The sequence below is a fragment of the Procambarus clarkii genome, chromosome 24 (assembly GCF_040958095.1).
Source record: "Procambarus clarkii isolate CNS0578487 chromosome 24, FALCON_Pclarkii_2.0, whole genome shotgun sequence".
In the NCBI taxonomy this organism is placed as follows: domain Eukaryota; kingdom Metazoa; phylum Arthropoda; class Malacostraca; order Decapoda; family Cambaridae; genus Procambarus; species Procambarus clarkii.
The window spans coordinates 20,227,822-20,246,535 of NC_091173.1; the positions used below are offsets into that span (position 1 = coordinate 20,227,822).

At 38.0% G+C, this 18,714-nt stretch overlaps 1 protein-coding gene across 3 annotated transcripts in view; it reads left to right on the forward strand.

Moving 5' to 3' along the window:
- LOC123761647 (uncharacterized) overlaps nucleotides 1-18,714 on the forward strand; it is a 62,941-nt gene that overhangs the window by 35,274 nt on the left and 8,953 nt on the right. For all 3 annotated transcript variants that reach the window (XM_045747713.2, XM_069330699.1, XM_069330700.1), the window contains exons 14-15: nucleotides 786-860; nucleotides 4,265-4,375. In XM_045747713.2, the coding sequence (XP_045603669.1) occupies nucleotides 786-860; nucleotides 4,265-4,375 (186 nt within the window). The remainder of the gene's footprint in view (nucleotides 1-785; nucleotides 861-4,264; nucleotides 4,376-18,714) is intronic.

Genomic DNA, 18,714 nt, shown 5'->3' on the forward strand with positions numbered 1-18,714 from the left:
CCACTTGGATGTTTGAAGGTCACTGTTCTTGGTAAGTTTCTTGCTCAGTTGGATGCTATTGTTGTTGTATGATGGGAAAAGTGAAAATGTAAGTTATGCTATCTAGTGGCTGGAAGAGTAGTTAAGTGGTGGGTGGTGGTAGTTGTTGATTTTAGATTCAGCTACTCGGAACAAAAATTCAAAGTAGCACGGGCTATGGTGATCCCATAGTGGACTTTTAATCAGGTGGCATTTTAGATATTTACAATAGTTTTTAATTTTCTTTGGTAGTCCATCAAGGTCCCCCCCTTCTTTTTTCTACTTTTATGACTGGATGTAATCTCGGTGTGTGGAGTCCTTATGATTCCCAATGATTCTGATCCGTGCCCCTGCCTCCACTAGGCCATGAAATAGGTTGGGATATCAATGCACATTTGTTTTTCTCCTCTACAAGCATTAAGTATTTTTCTCTTGGGTTGGTTGGTACCAGTGTTGATTTGCAACCTAAAAGTGAAGTGTTTAGCAAATATTTTCCATAAAAGTAGCTCGTTAAAAATATAAATTGGGGGTGATGCATTTGGTGCATGTATATAATGTGTGTGTGTGTGTGTGTATGTACTGTATATGTGTGTATATATATATGTATATGCGAACAAGCCTGAATGGTCCCCAGTTATATATATGTATATATATATATAATGTATATATATATATAATGTATATATATCATGTATATGTATATAATTAGATTTATTAAAATACACAATATTGATATTTTTCTTGTAATTGTCACTTTGTTTTTCTAGCATAATCGGGTTCCAAGCAGTCGAGGATCTGCAGCTGGAAGTGACACGGGTGGTGTGAAGACTCCGCAGATTTTGGTGCGTAATAACTTTTATAAAGTACAGTACAACCTCAATTCAATGAACTACAGTATATGAAACTGGCCCCAATTAATTTTAGTGAGGGTTACATTACAACCAGAGATGTCTCCAAGATGCATTTCCTCATGCTCTCTGAGCTAATTTCACTTGGTAATGTTTTCTTTTCGACCTATAATATAATGGACAATTATCAAATGAACGTGTTTAGATAAAAATTTAACCACATCTAACTTATTTCTCACATTCTCTGCCTCAAAATTCATTTTCAAAAGGTATTAGGACTATACCTGAATAAGTGAATGAGAAACTAGGCAACTCAAAATGAAAACAAGCAATAGAATTCGGTTTTAAATATCCTCAATAGCTCTCCCAAGGCTCCAACTATTTCTTGTAACGTTGAGTTCATTTACAAAATCATAAAAAATGAGAAGAGCCCTATTAACCGCTAGACATTGCTTATCGTCGTGTGTTGATTCACATGGCAATGTGATTGTCATATGACAATTTAAACAATTATTGTCTGGGTTTTACATAAATGATGCAAATAAGGATACAATACCTCTGTGGGTATATTGTTTACCTTGACCCATGAAAAAATCCTGCTATAATTTCATGGTTGCATTAATATGTGAATGTGGTTATAGTCATGACTTACTAGGTGAATGTGTTCGTCATTATAAAAAATTGCATCATAAAGTATCCACTCGATTTAATGACCTCTTATTTATCATTCCGCGTGTTCTAAAGGCTGATTTTTAGATCATTAACTGGCGCTTACCCAACTGCCTGAAACCCACCCAAGCTTGCCCACCCGCCCGAACCCACCCACTCAAACCCACCCACTCAAACCCCCAAAAAATCCCACCCAAGCCCGCCCACCTGCCCGAATGTTTATACAGAGTATAAACATTTGCGTGTGGTTTGTGTACTCACTGCCAACGCTCGGCCTACAGTGCTGATTAATACATTTGTAAAAATTCCATTTATTATCCGGATATGATGGGACTGGTTTTAAAATGGTCGTCGTGATATTGCGAACAATTTTGTACCAAAATGAATGACATACTTCGAAAATTATAGTGAGAAAGCTAAAATGAGTATGGGTACCTCAATTTATGAATTTAATCCGTTCTCAGAGACGGCTCGTAACCCGAAAATTCGTAAACCGAAGTGAATTTCCGCATAAGAAATAATGGAAAATTAATTAATCTGTTCCAGACTCCCCAAAAAATTAACTTCAAAGTAAATTTTATACCTAATTCACCCAAATCTTCAGTACTAAAGTATGTAAAAGTTACTACTTACCTTTACTGATGACTCATGTTGGCGTATGGAAGATGGTGAGGAGGGGAGGGAGGAGAGGTGTTGCTGTTTGGAAGGGGAGTCCCCTTGCATTATAACATCAGGAAGTGATAACTTCTCTGGGGTACTCTCTCTGGCACATTTTGCCTGCATACCACTAGGACCTGCTTTTGCTTGATTTTCTCACTAGAAATCGTTCCATTGAAGATTGTTTTTCCCTTCTTTGTAACACTTGTCTGTCGTGAGGCAGCACATTGTCATTGAAAAGGTTAAGGCAACAGCCTACTACAGCTTTCTGTGGGTGAGTCGTCTCAACAAAAGTTTGCATTTCTTCCCACAGCCTATACCACTTCATAATTGTTGAGGAAGGGACATTATCTACTGCCTCCTCCTCCCCTGAAGACATTTCCTCAGGTGCCTCTTGTTGCTGCTCTTTTTGAAGGGCTAGGAGTTCTTTGGTGGTCAGTTCTTCACTGTGTTCTTCCACCAACTCCACATCAACACCATCCAACTCTTAAGCCCATTTTCTGGCCCAGAGTAACAATTTCCTTGATAATAAGTACTTAAGTTCCAGGCTCAAACCTCTCAGTCTAGTTCTGAAACACATTCAGACCACAATTTTCCCAGCCAGAGATCAGGGTTCTTTGAGTCACTTCTTACCAGACTGGCCGTCCTCCTACCACCGTAACCGACGATGGGAAACGGCTCTGGCGAGGTTGCGTATTGGCCATACTCGCTTAACCCATGGTCACTTGATGGAGTGCCGCCCTGCTCCTTATTGTCCTAATTGCATTGTCCCTCTTACGGTCGTGCATGTCCTTCTTGAATGTCCTGACTTCCAGGACAAGCGTATGTCTTGCTCTCCGACCGCCCTTCGTGGTCCCTTGTCCCTCGATAGAATTTTTGGCTACTCGGATGCTTTTGATACCGTTCGCCTTATGCGCTTTTGTTCTCGTATTGGCATCCTTGGTGATATTTAGCGCCCTCTGATTTTCCCGCACATTTGATGGTGCTACATAGCCTTCCCGGTTTGGTGCCTTCTATTGATAATTACTTACTTTGTTCTTTCGGCCCGCCTCTCAACTGTCACGTACTATACCACTGCTGACTTGGGAAGTACGGTGTAGAACATGGTGGTGGTGATGTAGTAGAAGTAAATACTAATAACCTGGAGCTCTTAGGTGACTCGAACCCATGACCAACATAGTGCCAGCCACAACTTCTACCACTGTACCACCCGGACTTCCTGTTGATTCATTAGGATCCCAGGTTGTATAACTTATTAGGTCAGGGTGGTGCAGTGGTAGAGACTGACAGTATGCGGGTCATGGGTTTGAGTCACCTAAGAGCTCTAGTTGATTTTCTCATAGATATACATCACATTATTGTGATTTCTGTGTAAATAATAATACTGTACTTTGTTAATAAGAATGTACATACAAAGAACATGGGCAAAAATACAATTGTACGTACTGGAGTTTTACATAAAATGAAGTCACGACTATGCAAAACATTTTGGGCAGAACTTGGAATAATTCAGATGAAAATTATTTAAAGGTGTAATGGGGTAATGAGTAATGTAATTACTAACAGAAGTAAAGAAGGCATTCAGGGAATCTTGAATTTATGTACGATACGAATTGCACCTTGAAGCTGTTCTAGAATATGCAATTGAATAAATTCCTGGTAAAGCATGAGAGGAACATTTGAAAAGCATCTGGCATTGCTTTTAGGGCTAGATTTCTCTATAGACAAAAGCAGGTATCCTCCCAGCCAACTCCCTCCAGCCTCGACTAACTATACTTCATGGAATTGATACAGATCTGTGATCATTTCACACACCCTGTACTCGTTACTCATCACAGATACTGTCTGAAGGCACACATAATGAATAGGGGTGATGCTTTTTCTCATGAATTTTGACCACGATAGCTCAATGTATTTTTATCATTCCACTTTAATACCAGTTTGCATTATAATTTTTTTTAATTTTATTCATAGGTTTATAACATTTTGAATATTTACACAAACTTTGACTTCACTACAAATTATGTTGTGATGAACTTCCACAAAGTATAATTTTTTTTTTTCGTTTACAGTCAGAGGCAGAAGATGCAGACGTTAAGGTAAAAATTGAAGGAATGGAGGCTGGAAGCAAATCCTTTCAATCTAAGAAAACAGACATGTCACCAGGGAAGATGAAGCAAGAGGTAATAACGTGATACTTGGTTATGGTGACTGGATGGATTCCATTTAAGATGCTTGGGTGATTAGTTGAGACAACTACGCACCCATTGGGTGTCGTCTCGTACCCCCCCTTCTTCCTCTCTCTCTCTGGTGCCCTTCTCTTGTGTTGTTCCTTTTGGTGTATTTTGTGTTGCCTCAGTAGTTGATGCACTATCTTGGCTTCTTAATTTGGAGACCTGTAGTTTTCACAACCCACTATCGTAAGACTACAGTTCGAGTGAGAACAGCACATATATATTTATATATGTATGTTGTATATATATATATACATTACATATTCCAAAACCTAATGAAGGGGCTAGTAGTTCTTTACTAATAATTCATCTGGTAAATTACACGAATTATTATGGTACATCCAAAGGGGATAACATGAATGTATAAAGAGTAACATTTGAAACATTAGTTTCAAGAAGAATGATTTAGTTGGACCATTGGACCAAGGTACTATACAAGTTTTGTAATTTCCCTATGTGCATTTTAATATTACTCATCTTGGCATCAATACAGCCGTTTTCCACGATGAATTTGTACTTGCCACAGCAAGTGCTTACCCTCTGACCTGGTAGCTGTTGTTGGTTCATAATGTTTTTGTTCACTCAAGTTCCTCATTGTGTCTCAGAAGCTTTTGAATTGGTGCAAATATCTTTCACAGACAACACCTGCTCAGTCTTTACAGGGATTGAATACAGTTTCTCTGGTGTATCAGTTTGTTTCCCATTCATAGGTTATTTGCTTGAGTAGTTAGAGGACTTTCAACTTGTATGCACCAGAAGAATTGTAACTAATGTTTATCATAGTAATAAACTCAGGTGGCTAAACAATTACTGTAACATAACTTGGAAGGAAAGCAAAAGTAAGTAATGCAAACATTTGTTGAGCTTGATTTCGATTGGAACTTTAGAAAAAAGTTTTAGTTCATTTCATACATTTGGTTGAATTTAACTGGCATCCCTGAATCTATCACGTATTCGTAGGTTGACTACGATTCGGCAGAATCTTACGCCGAAATGAGAACATATCTTGTTTTATAAAATGTATTTTATTGTTATGAATTTAGAGTATGGTATTATGTAAATGTCTTGGATTACTTGAATATTTAAGCAGTCACTGGGTTACTGGCAAAAATTAAATTTGTTAAAAATTATTCCTTAAAAGTAAAACGGCATATTGTTAGGTGTGGGGTGTTTATGGCATACTGGCATTTGCCAAAAAAAAAAAAAAAAAAAAAAAAAAAACCATTTGACATGGACGAATTATCCTTCGTCATTTCTTTCTGCCTAAACCTGTTACTTACACAGACATGTTTTTGAGTACCGAAGGCATATTTATGGAATGTTACAATTTTATTCTGAATTTCCATGCTCTGAGATACATAATGGTAGGTGGCAGTGGTGAAAGGGTTCACTAGTACTGCACATGGAAGCGAGTGTTACCAATACTGTGGCGTACAAAGATGCTGCTACTAAATGTTTACAAGTTACCAGTGATGTGGGATACAATGATAGGTTAATATTGGGATGTAATACACAGCATTGAGGTATCAGTACTGTTGGCGATGTAAGTAACCAAAATCATGGGGTCCATTTGTGAGTTAGGGATATTGGTGGGATATACAGTATAGACTAGCCAAATACTCTGGCATTTGTTTGGGATTTGCCACTGTTTTGGTATATATGAAAGATAAACTCAGGAATATTCCAAAGGCTCTTACTATGTTGTTATTTGTTGTTTCTGACTGCAAGCATTAGCCATATTAAGAAATTGATTAAACTAATACATTGACAATTGTCTCACAAAGATCCTACTACTTTTCTGCATTGCATTTAGGATGATGCACAAAAAGCCTGTTATAAAGTATATTGAAATTATATGTTAGGCATTGGAGTCGTCTGTACGTGTTAGACTTTTATGATAGAATGTTGTGCTGCCTTGATGTAAATACAGGTAAAGGCTTGGGGATGTGTGGACTAAGTAGAACTTTAAAATCTATTTAAGTTGTATTTTCATCTCGAGTATTTCCTGGGGTTATGTACTACGATATACTGTGTCAAGTTTCATCGAGGGGTATTCCTCAAGTGCCCATTAATAATGTTTGGTGGAGAAAATTTGGGTGTGCTTCATATTTTTCAAAGAGAATATGACATCTAGTTTTATCTTGGGTATTCCTTGAAAAGGTGAGAGTAATTGATACTTAAATTGTTTAAAATTGTGAATAATTTTACTTAATTTAACCAGCACTGATGTACTTTACAAAGTTCTGATGCAAGGCAAGTTATATCCAGCTCATTTTGTTTTGTTATTGTACTTTAGGATGAATGTGAGGGATAAAGCGAAGATGGAATTGTTATTATCATGGGATGAGGGTATAGGTGTACCATTTACTTTTAAATCTCAAGGGTCAGTAAACCAGGGAGATTTGAGTCACATCTGCTGGTGCTGTAATACCAGTGGACAGTAGGTAACGGCATTCACCTTTAGATGTGTGTGTATGTGTGTGTGTGTAGGGTAAATATCACTGGGATGAAACTGCCAGGCATTCAAAGATACTGTGATCTCAGTTTTAGTCAGTACTTGTAAGTTGAATCTTTAGCTTGTATTATATTTACCACCATAAAGAGAAGGGGCAGCTTGCTGTGCCTGGGCACTGTACATTTGCTCTGTCTTTTATGTTGCTATTATTGCACAATTTTCAGATGCCAAATTAAATATAATTATAGCAGAGCTTTATTTAGAACATTGTGTCTTCCAGTTAAGGCCATCATGATAACTGTTCTTCATACAGATTTAATGTATAATTAATTTAGTAACTTTTTCACTACAGTACTTGCTTAAATACTGTCAAGAAGTGTAATGGATACAGTGTACGATGAGCAATGTTGGGCATTATCTACATGCTACAAGGCGTTTCAATTTAAATTAATTCTAGTTCATTGTTGATCCAGGATATTATTTTTCTTTCATTGTAACTGAAGAACCAGTTACCTAAGTAGCTTTACACCTTGAGTTACTAGTGGACTATAATTAATTTTTACGACTTGGTTGATCTGGTTTGGACAGTGTAATTGAAAAAGTCCAAGTTATATGTGACTGTGTATTGATATTGTGTTAGTGTATATAGCTCTGGATTTTCCATCTTGAACCATGATCTGTGATTTTAATGTGAGATTTTGCTGTCACATTCTTCACCAAATATTATCTTGCACTGTATACACAACCAAGACTTGAATTTTTTATATATATCATCTAAGGTAAAGTAATCCTATTCGGGTTATTGTGTTATAAGCCTTTTTTTCTACTTGTTTTATATTAATATTAATGAACAAGTTTTGTCCAGGTGATTGATTTATTTAACTGAGCTCTTTCACTTGAAAAAAAAAAATATTTGATATAACAAACATTATGTTCCTATCACTTAAAATGTATAGCATTATGAATGTGGTGTACGTGCACTTGTGTACCATTTTACATTGCATCAGTAGTAGTCACTTTGTAACAGGTTGGCTCCTTTTTGTAATTAAATAAAAAAGTTGATAATTAAGTACATAGAGTTCTTGTTTGATTAATCCTTGTACATAATAAGTTTGAGTGAATGGTATTGGGTGTTGTGCATGTATTGTTTATCATGCTCATGTATGAGCCAACCTATTACTAGACTATTTGTTGATGTGAGTGATAGGTTCATAATAACTTGATCAGTGAAAAAGAAAAGTTCAAAGAAGATGATTTGTGGAAATGTTTTATGAAGTGAATCTGCAACATGTAGGTAATGATTAGTCCATTATTGTTGATAGGAGGTTAGGGATGAAAAGTTAGCTTTGGGTGAAAGTAGACATACCTTTCTCTATAGGAACTATGGTGGGTTAACTATCTGTAAATGGTATACCAATCATGACTAGCTCACCGATTTATCTTCATTCGTTAACATTTCATTTAAAAATCTGTGCCGTTACCTATGAAGAAAGGAATCTTACATCTTAGCCAGCAGATGAGCTTAGCTCGGGCCATGTTAAGATCCAAGTGCGATTTTACTTCTTGCCATATACTAGTAGAATTGCTTTTAATAATGATATTCATAGTAACTATTGATGAACAGTAATAATTTAGGCCTTGAAGTTTTTACAAAGTGAAGAAATGTTTTAAATCTGGTCAGAAAATCTGATTAGCAAAAATATTTTTGAAATATTTACCTTGTGAATTGGCAAAGAACATGTTTTAATATAAACTTGTAAAATTAAGTAAGACGAGTAGAAATTCATAAGCAAGTTTTGTGAAAAGGAAACTGGCGGAGAGAACTGGTTGGGCAGTTTTTCAAACTTGACAAAGGTTGGAAAGTTAGTATGATAGGTACAGATTGCAGGATAGTGTGTGTTGTAACATGTTCGTGGCATCTGAGGGGAAGGGGAGACGTTGCTAAGTGTTGATAAAGTGTTCAGGCTAGTTGATGTAACTCAAAATGAATACAACAGAGAATGTAAGAGAATATAACTTGTATAAAAGGACAAGAATGCCTCCAGTATGTGCACTTATTAACAAATGCCAAATTACTTGGATTATTCAACTTGGGGACAATTAAGTGTCCCACTGATGCACCAACTTAGGAAAAATACTTTTTACAAGTACAGTATTGGAAATGATCTTGTTTTAAATAGCCATTGAATTTTGAGCTTCAAGTTACATAGCCTTCCTGGTTTGGTGCCTTCTTTTGATAATTACTTACTTTCTTACTTGAGCTTCAAGTGCTAAAGACGTTGAAGAGTACTGAAAATGTATTGGAGTTGATGTCATCATTGCCGGAGTTTCCTTCAGTCTGTGTATGATCGAAATACTAAAAACATTTGAAAGAAGACAGCTACAGTAATTTGTCTTATTGTGTGTGTATTATACAATTATTATGGTCAAACATTTTAACTAAAACTACTACTAGATTTATCTGCATGCATTTTCTTATCAAATTGTGTTTATTAGCACCTAACCAAATAGAACAATTGATGGAATTACCAGACTCGATAGAGAGTTTTGGAAAATACAGTATATGAAAACTATCTACTAATAATTTTCCATACAAAATGGTCTTTCCTTACTGCACGCCTGACCATCTCGGCATTGATCTTGTGGACTCTGCATGGCCTTCGACCTAAATTCTGCCACATGACCCGATGGTCTTAACTTGTTAAAAACCTGACCATCTTTATTCGCATCTTTCCAACTTAGTATTCAGTACATTACACCTGAGAATTTTGTTGTAACAGCAGTGTGTGTGTGCTGGGTAGACTATCAAAAAGCCTTTTGATACTTTTGCTTGTAAAAGGCTAGTGGGTAACGTGTAGAAGTAGGGGATGAGAACTGGATGGATACAGGACCGAGTCTGAGAAGAAATCCTGCTGGAAAGTAGTGAAAACCAGAGTCCCACAAGGCTTAATTAGGACCATTGCCATTTTTAATCTATACGAGTAACCTACCCAAGGAAATGAGCTTGTACATGTCATTGTTTGCAGATGTCTCAATGTCAATGAGAGTAATAGCTGATGACAGTAGTACTGCAGGAAGATGTCTTTTCAAAACTCCAAGAATGGCCAGGAAAAGGAAGTTCAACTAAAGAGAGAGCAACCTAAATGAGTAAGGTAATGAAGGGGTGGGGGATAAAAAAAAAGTAAACTTAATGCTTTTGCTCGGTAAGAGCAAAGCATTGAGTCCTCCGTTAAATAGAGGGACGTCCAGTAACGACTTGGCATAGTCCTCAGCAGTAATTGGCGGTGGCTTTGGGAGGGGCGTGCCACGGTTTTGGACATTATATGCACATACTCCTGTAGGGAATTTCATTGCGAATATATTAGATACCAAAATGAACGACCTAGGACCAGAATTGAGGTAACGAAGTTGAAAAGAGTTTACCCATTTTATTGATTGTTGAGGGTGGTGTACCAACTTTTGGGGGTAGATGGATTGCCTAGTAGAGAAAAATTTGGAAGAAATAAGCCAGCTAACATTTGTATTCCTATAAAGAAAAGTCGCGTTGTGCTGTATCAAGTTATACCAAAATTGTTTACTCATAAACCATAATGAATATACTTTATTTTTATATACTTTAAACCTTCAGTTGAACATTTAGACATTAAAATTAAAAACTTTAACCATTCGAATAACTTTAACAACAATAATTTCTCCGAGTGGCTGAGAAAGTTGGGCAGATTTAGAAAAATAGATGTGCAGTGGCCTAAGTGCATGTGTCAAAGAATATCATAACGGCTAGAATAGTTGAAAGTTCAAGAGATTTTTAAGGGATTTTGGAGAATTATGTAGTTTAAAGGATGCATTGGTGTGTGAAGGAGAGATGGCAAAAATATAGGGTGGCTGTTCCAAGAGTATGAAGGACATAAGGGAGAGGAAGCCAAGTAATAAGACTGTTGGAAAGGGTCTCTAAATTAGATTAATTAAAATGAGGGAGGAGTAAAAAAGGGGCATGCTGCAATGCAAATGCAGAGGAAACCACAAGGTTGCAAACTGGTCCAATAAAGCTACATGCAATCCCAAACCCACAGTTGTTTAATATGATCCAATAACACTACAGTATGGGGGAAAATAACCCTTGGTACCTATCCTCACAACCCATGTTGAATCCTACCACCATCCAGTGGGGGACAACACCTAGTGATGATAAATAATATTGGACTATTGGGTGTGGATGTGGGTGGAATACTGAGAAAGGACAACTCTCGGAGAAAGTACCGGAGATTTGGCTGCTCGTAATTGCACATTCGGAAACAAAACTTGATTGAATCGTGGGAAATACATTCTTTCCAGGAGGTTATGATGTGATCAGAGAAGAGTACTACACTATAGATATAGTAATAATAAAGGATAATGGTGGTGGTTATGTACAATACCCAAGCTAACAACAGTAGGTCCAAGAAAAAGTATGATAGCAATGGAAATACAGTACAGTATTGTACTGTCTAAAGGCCATAGAGGGGGCACCAATGGTGACACCTGAATGGAAAGTTATGCTTTTAGTATAGTGCTCAGTGATTTTAACAATAAGTGAATTTAGTAATGATGGATTCCCAATGTGGGGATGACATGTGAAGGGCAAAATTTGTGGACATTGTAGGTACTTCATAAAGCAGCACATAAGCATGGCAATGTACAAGAGAATGAATTGACAACAGTGAGAGGTGGGTATTGAGGAGAAAAGATATGAAGTGCCACTTTGGGCCAGTGACTTATATTTTGTACATATTTAGCTGCTGGACTAATAAAAGGTACAGAGGTAGACTACTTCCAGGATGTTTAGTGTATAAGTAAGCTAAAGGAAAATGTAAGTACATACTGTAATGAGGAAGGAATACACAGCCCATAAATGCAGAAAACCTCACTAGAGTATGTGCCACTGAGAAATGAGGTAGAAATGAAGAGCAATGATTAATTCATGGCTCGACATGCAATGCACATAGACCAAGGACAAAAATGAGAAGGCTTTGGGAAAAATACAATATCAAATCGAGGCACCAAGAAGGGCTAGATGGGAGTTACTGGAGTTTGAAAGGAAGTGACAAAACAGTTTGAAAACTGACATAACTTAAGTCAATTGGTCGTGTCTGTTACACGTATCCATTGTAATATGAAATTCAATAGTAAAGTTTTTGGACTAAAAATAATTGAAAATATTCTCAGAGAGGAGCATCGAGTGCTGCAAGGAACTCGAAGTGAGATTCCAGGTTGTCCTTAAATTTTGAACCAAAGTAGTGACCCATTACAAGTGATATGGTAGTAACCAAGGAGAATGTAAAAGTCACTTGGAAGAGTTAAATGTAAGCAAAGCAATAGGACCAGACTATATTTTGCCTTGGTTGTCAAAAGAGGAAGCAGAGATATCTAACCCTCTGGACTAAGATATACAGTTTATCTTTAACAGAGTGTAGAACTCGAAGATTGCATACATAGTTCCCATATTAATGAAATGAAGTCTTTAACTATGGACCCTTGTCATTGACATGCATCTCATGTAATCTACTAAAAGTTATCAGGAAGAGGATATTAAAACATCTGGAGAGGACTGACTTTATAATTGAGATACTGTGGCCTTAGGGGAAAATGGCAAACTCGCTTAAGTTACTGTATACTTACCATGGTCACCACATATAAAAGAAGAAAGGAGAATTTTTTGATTGCATCTTCCTAAATTGCAATTTTTTTTTAACACTGTTTGTTACATAAAGATAATTTACAAGTTTGAATAGCTGGCTTGGGTAACTAGGAAGAAGCTAAACTGGATTAGAGAATATGTATATGACAAACTGAAAACAGGGTTGTAGTGAGAGGAAGTGTCAGGATGAAGGCTAGTGGCAAGTGAGGTCCTGCAAGTACTTTGACCACTACTGTTCATGATTTATGTACATGACCTCCATGAGGAGATAAAATTGTATGCAACAATCCTTGCAGCTGACAAAACTGGTTAGATGTTTGAAGATAAATGGCCACCATAAAGCTATAGAAGGTTATAGGTGTGTGTTATCTTGTTATAAAACATTTCTTACCCTTTTACCCTTTTACAAAACCAAACCGGCAGGTGTAATTGTGTGGGAGGAATGTGAGACATTTGTCCCACAAATACCAACATTTGATGGCACCAATGTTGGTGTGACACCGTTATTCTCCTGTACAGGTGATGATTTGGCTGAAATTGACTATTTTGTGACATATTTTGATAAGGAATTCACGGACCATCTCGTTGCAGAGACAAACAGATAAGCTCACAGCCTCATTGACTCCAGAATTTTACTTGCCTCTCGCATGACACGATGGAAAGACATGACGAATGAGGAAATGTACGTGTTTTTAGTGTTGAGCATGATGATGAAGCATTCTGAAAAACATGTCATCCAGGATTATTGGAGCAAAGACAGCCTTGTTCCATCCCCTCATGTTCAACAGGTACATGTCACATGATAGGTTCCTGCTGCTTCTCAGGTGCTTTCACATTGAGAACAGTGATAATGAAGACAGATAGGACAGACTTTAGAAGGTGCAGAACATTTTTAGTGATATGAGAGGAAAGTTCCGTGACTATTTTGTACCAGGACAGAATGTGGTGATTGATGAATCGCCAGTCCTCTTCAAGGGACGACTGGCGTTCAAGCAGTACATCCCATCAAAGTGGCACCGGTTTAGACTCAAATTTTTCATGCTTTGTGACTGCAAAACTGGTATCGTCATGGACATGATACTGTATTCAGGTACAGACATTGACATCGGATTGGCAAGAAAAAACAATATAAATGCATTAGCAATTGTATGAAAAACTGAACAAAAAAATATTTGTGTCAACTCGCACATGTTGAAACTGGTGTGCGACTGCCTCCGGGAGTCTACACCATGGGTGACCACCAAATTGTGATGTCACATGCCATTTTCTGGACCCCATTGCAGCCAAAATAAGTACAATTTTGATTTTATTTCTACATATATGTGATCAGGGAAGGGTATTTAACATTTTGAAAAGTACAAAATAAATATTCCCAACATTTTATTTTCTGCGCACCAGGGATGTGCCATATTTGGAGCCAGAGCAGTGCAGTGGTTAAGAATCTGATATTTCTTTCAGCATTGCTGAAAAAAGGATGGGAATTGAGGAATTGACACTTGCATGAAGGTTGTCTTCAATTAAAATACTATCTGTGGAGTATTTTTTCTGTGGAGGCTGTTGGGCCGACCCTGGCTGGCAATAGCACTCGCATACTCTTCATATTTCATGTAATTACCTAAGTGTAGTTACAAGATGAGAACTACGCTTGTGGTGTCCCGTCTTCCCAGTACTTTTTGTCATATGACGCTTTGAAACTACTGACAGTTTTGGCCTCCATCACCTTCTCATTTAACTAGTTCCAACCATCTCCCACACTGTTTGCAAAAGTAAACTTTTAATGTTTTTTCAGTAACTTTGTTTCCTTAGTTTGAACCTATGTCCTCTTGTTCATGAAGTTGCAGTTTTTAAACAGACTTCTTTGTGTGAAAGTTGGGTGAGGCATCTGGCCTTCTACGTTGGACAGACGACATTCTATTTTAAAGATATAGATACTGTACTGTAGTATATTAAGATTTTGTGTATGTACTGTATTTAAATTGTTGAGTATTACATTAAGGTTTTGAGTACAGTACTGCATTAAGGTTTTGAGTACTGTTATTAAGAGGGTTCTCGTATATAGAAACACTAAGATAAGAGTAGAATTTTTTTTAGATATTATTTTGCCTGAAAAAACTTTTATCTGTTTAAATTTAATTTGTTTTATCCAATTCGGATTCTTCATTGTACAAGTGTCAATACCATTGGGTAACAAGCAGAAGTATTAGTTTTGAAGATAATACTACCCATATAGTTTTTTCTGTGGAGATCCCCTTCGGTTCCCCGGAGCTATACCAGGCTGATGTGTATATATTAGACCATGGCAACAGTCAATTGATGGAGTTCTTAGCTTACCGGGGATCATGAACGAGAACCTGGTCCCCTCAGAGAGGCGCGAGGAGCAATGGCCTATAGACACCCCCATGTAGTTGGAAGCAGTCTATGTCTGCCATCTACTAGGTCAGGCATCCAGAAAGGTAGGAATCCCTAAAAAACTATAGCTGGTTAAAAATTGCCAACTGAAAGTCGAACAAGCAGGCAGAACTCCCTAATCAGAAAACAAGCAAACAAGCATGGTGTCACCACAGCCATCGCACCGCTGTGTGCGCATCTTCCCCCTCCCTGGGATGGATAAGCGGGAGCCCCAGACCTCCTGCACTGGCTACCCAACCCTAGTTCTGAGGCTGTTGTGTTGGGTGGCGGTCGATTTACTCTGGCTCCAATCCTTGAGCAGTGCTGTGCCTTGTGGTGTGCTGTGTGTGGTGGGTTGCGAGCCAGGTGTAATATCAAAAGTACTGGGGCTGCATGCGCCTAGGATCATCTTCCCTAGGTGCCCTGTAAGTATGGCCCCTTGCACTTTGGGGTTATCTACCACAAACGGTTCGGGGACTTCCTTCGCAAGGTTCTTTTGCTGCTCGGTGATTGCCTGCCCTTGGGGTCAGCTGGGTTTTTTTCCTACCCGTTTGGCCTTGGGTAGAAGATAGTATCATCGCGGACTGGGGTGCAAGGTACTGTGCAACTGTCTTATAATATGCATAGTGGCCGGTTCTGTTCCTCCCTGAGATGTTGTGCTTTTGCAGGGTGTTCCTTTCTTTTGTTTGGTTTTGCCTGGTGGGGGTCTGCCTGGTGTGACTGTAGGACCACTTGTATTATTTTGGTGGCCCTGTGGGCATTTGGCTTCGGTCTTGCGCTTCTTTTACCTGTTGAAGATGTCTTTGGACTGACTTGAGGAGGATGTGGAGGAGCTGGGTTCCAGGCCAGTTGACCAGACCACTGAATGATACTCTCATTCAGTGATGAATGGGAAATCTGCACAGTAAAATAACAACGTACTGGAGTGAACGACATGGAAGAAAATGCAGAATAGAACTAGTGAAGAGCAGAGGTGCCATGGGCACAATCAGAGAACACTGTATGAACATCAGGCGTTCATCAGGTATGAACATCAGAACAAAATGGCGTTTCATTATATTAATGGTGTTTTTTTTTGTGGTTTTATATTCAGCCTCTGAACTGGGGTTAGGTAGCTGGCATGGGAGGTCTGGGGCTCCCAGCTGCACAGACAGCGGCACGATGGCTGTGGTGATATCGTGCTTGTTTTCTGATTGGGGAGTTCTACCTGCTCGTTCAACTTTCGGTTTGCAATTTTTAACCAGCTGTTATTTGTTTTGGGATTCCTACCTTTCTGGGTGCCTGACCTGGTAGATGGCAGACATAGACTGCTTCCAACTACATGGGGGTGTCTATAGGCCATTGCTCCTCGTGCCTCTCTGAGGGGGCCAGGTTCTGGCTCGTGGTACCCGGTAGGCTAAGAACTCCATCGGTTGACTGTTGCCACAGTTTAATATATACACATCAACGCTTTTTTTTTTGTTAATCTGATAAATAGTTATCCATCTGCACATATATGTGCCCATTCTTTTGTCCATTTCTGGCACTTAAATCATTCTTGGTGAGTTTTATTTGAGCTCTGCAAGCCAATAAGTGCTATAAGTAGCACTTATAGACTTGTAAGTGAACATGTGGCTCTTGCTCTACCTTATTTAATTTAAAGAAGCCCAGATAATTGATCAATTTAATTCTTGTTATGAAAGTAATTTTTTTCTTTAAGTGCAAATGCCTCTTGTTATCGTGGTGAAATTCATTTATTTCAGATGCCTGGCATGGTGATGACACATACTTAACTTAGAATGTGTGATGTGGTGGTGGCACATAATTAATTTAGGATGTCAGGTTTGTTAACTAATGGCTTTGTTTGAAGATTGTAAAGGCACTATTATATCAATTACATATTGAATGCGATTTTAAGTAACAATTGCCTATTCCTTTACTATATATTTGCTAATTCTCAGATACTTATATATAAATTTCTGTATAGAACAAACAGCAACACTGTAAATATTGCATTAGATAGCATATTTAATATGCTCCTGTACTTTATACATTGAAAGTTTTCAAATACAGTATGGATAGTACTCGGAAACATGCAGGCCAACAGTTAAAATACATTATATTTAAATTTGTAGGATTCATGTTGTTTTGCAATGTGCTAAGGTTTAAAAATATAAAATTGGGTGCTATTTATTCAATGTGTTTAAATAAGAGGCTAGGATGTAAATTTGTTGTACCTAGTTGGGTGCACAGTGTGTACAGAGAAAACTGCAGTGAAAATGTGCTACCATTTGTGAGGTAAAGGTGGCAACATTGGCAAAGATGGAGGGGCCCTGATAGCTGAGTGGACAGCGCTTCGGATTCGTAGTCCTGAGGTTCCGGGTTCGATCCTCGGTGAAGGCGGAAACAAATGGGCAGAGTTTCTTTCACGCTGATGCCCCTGTTCACCTAGCAGTAAATAGGTACCTGGGAGTTAGACAACTGCTATGGGTTGCTTCCTGGGGGTGTGCAATAAACAGGAGGCCTGAACGAGGACCGGGCCGCGGGGACGCTAAGCCCCGAAATCATCTTGAGATAACCTCAAGATAACATGCACTCAGCATACTATCTAACACTATCATCTGTCACTTCTTTAGTGTATAAAAGGCTGTACAATTTTCAGCTCTTGGAGAGCTTATGGAAAATATAATTCAGGTTTAGTTTGCAATCTTTGTTGAAAGTGTAAATTAGTTGAATATACAGTAGTATACAATTACTGACAACAATGTAGAGACACCAAATTAAGAGTAAACTTTGTTGAAGATGATAACTTGTAAAGGCCTTTTCACATCAAACAGTGTTACACAGGGCAACTGCAAATAAAGAAAAAAGATGCTGCAAGGCAAGATATGTTGGTCAGACTTGACAAAGCCCTCGAGGTAAAATGTCATCTTTGGAATGTCCTCATTTTCAGGATGATTGGAAACTTTACTTTCACATTACTACCTCTTGCTACAATAACACAATGCAAGTACTTCCAAAATATAAATTATAATATACAGTATTCATGTTTCTGAGCTCATTGCACCTGCATCTTCCTGCCCTCAATCCACCTTTATCTCCCTAACTTCATCCCTTCCCTTGTTTTTCCCTGCTGTAAGCACTAGTCTCAAGTATCTCTTCTCAGATTTAATAAAGCAATTACAGAAAAACATTATCTATAAATAAAGTCTGCTCTCATCTATGGGTTTCTCTATAATAATGTACATAGCCTGAGTGTTGGCATTTTGTAATTGAGAGAGTGACATTGAATAGGGTTAGATTGTAGCACAATTAGTTTTACTATTTCAGAACAGTAGCGATAGTTGGTATTATTTTAAATTCAGTACTCAATAAATGTTAGCTTTCAGTCACACCTATGAACATAATTTTCTGTACATGTATGATTTTCTGCTAAACTTTGTTGTTGTCATGTTGTAGTTCATATTTCACTTGGAGATGCCACTGTGGATGCTTATTAGAATTTTGAGTATGCTATAGAAAATTTTTATAGGTAAGTATTGATGCAAGGTAGTTGACCAGAAAACTTTAATCTGGTGCTGGTGCTGCTGCTGGATAAAGTTGATTGTTTTTGGCTATGCTCACTGTAGTACTTGCCTAGTAGTACTAATTGAGCTGTAGTGTACCCCTCTGGCTGCTTTGGTACAGTTCTTCCTTCATCACCCCCTCATACTGTACTCATTTCATTCATGTGCGACCCTGGTTGTGTCATGTTGCTGTTTGCGTTGTATAGGCTTGTTGAAGTAACCTTAA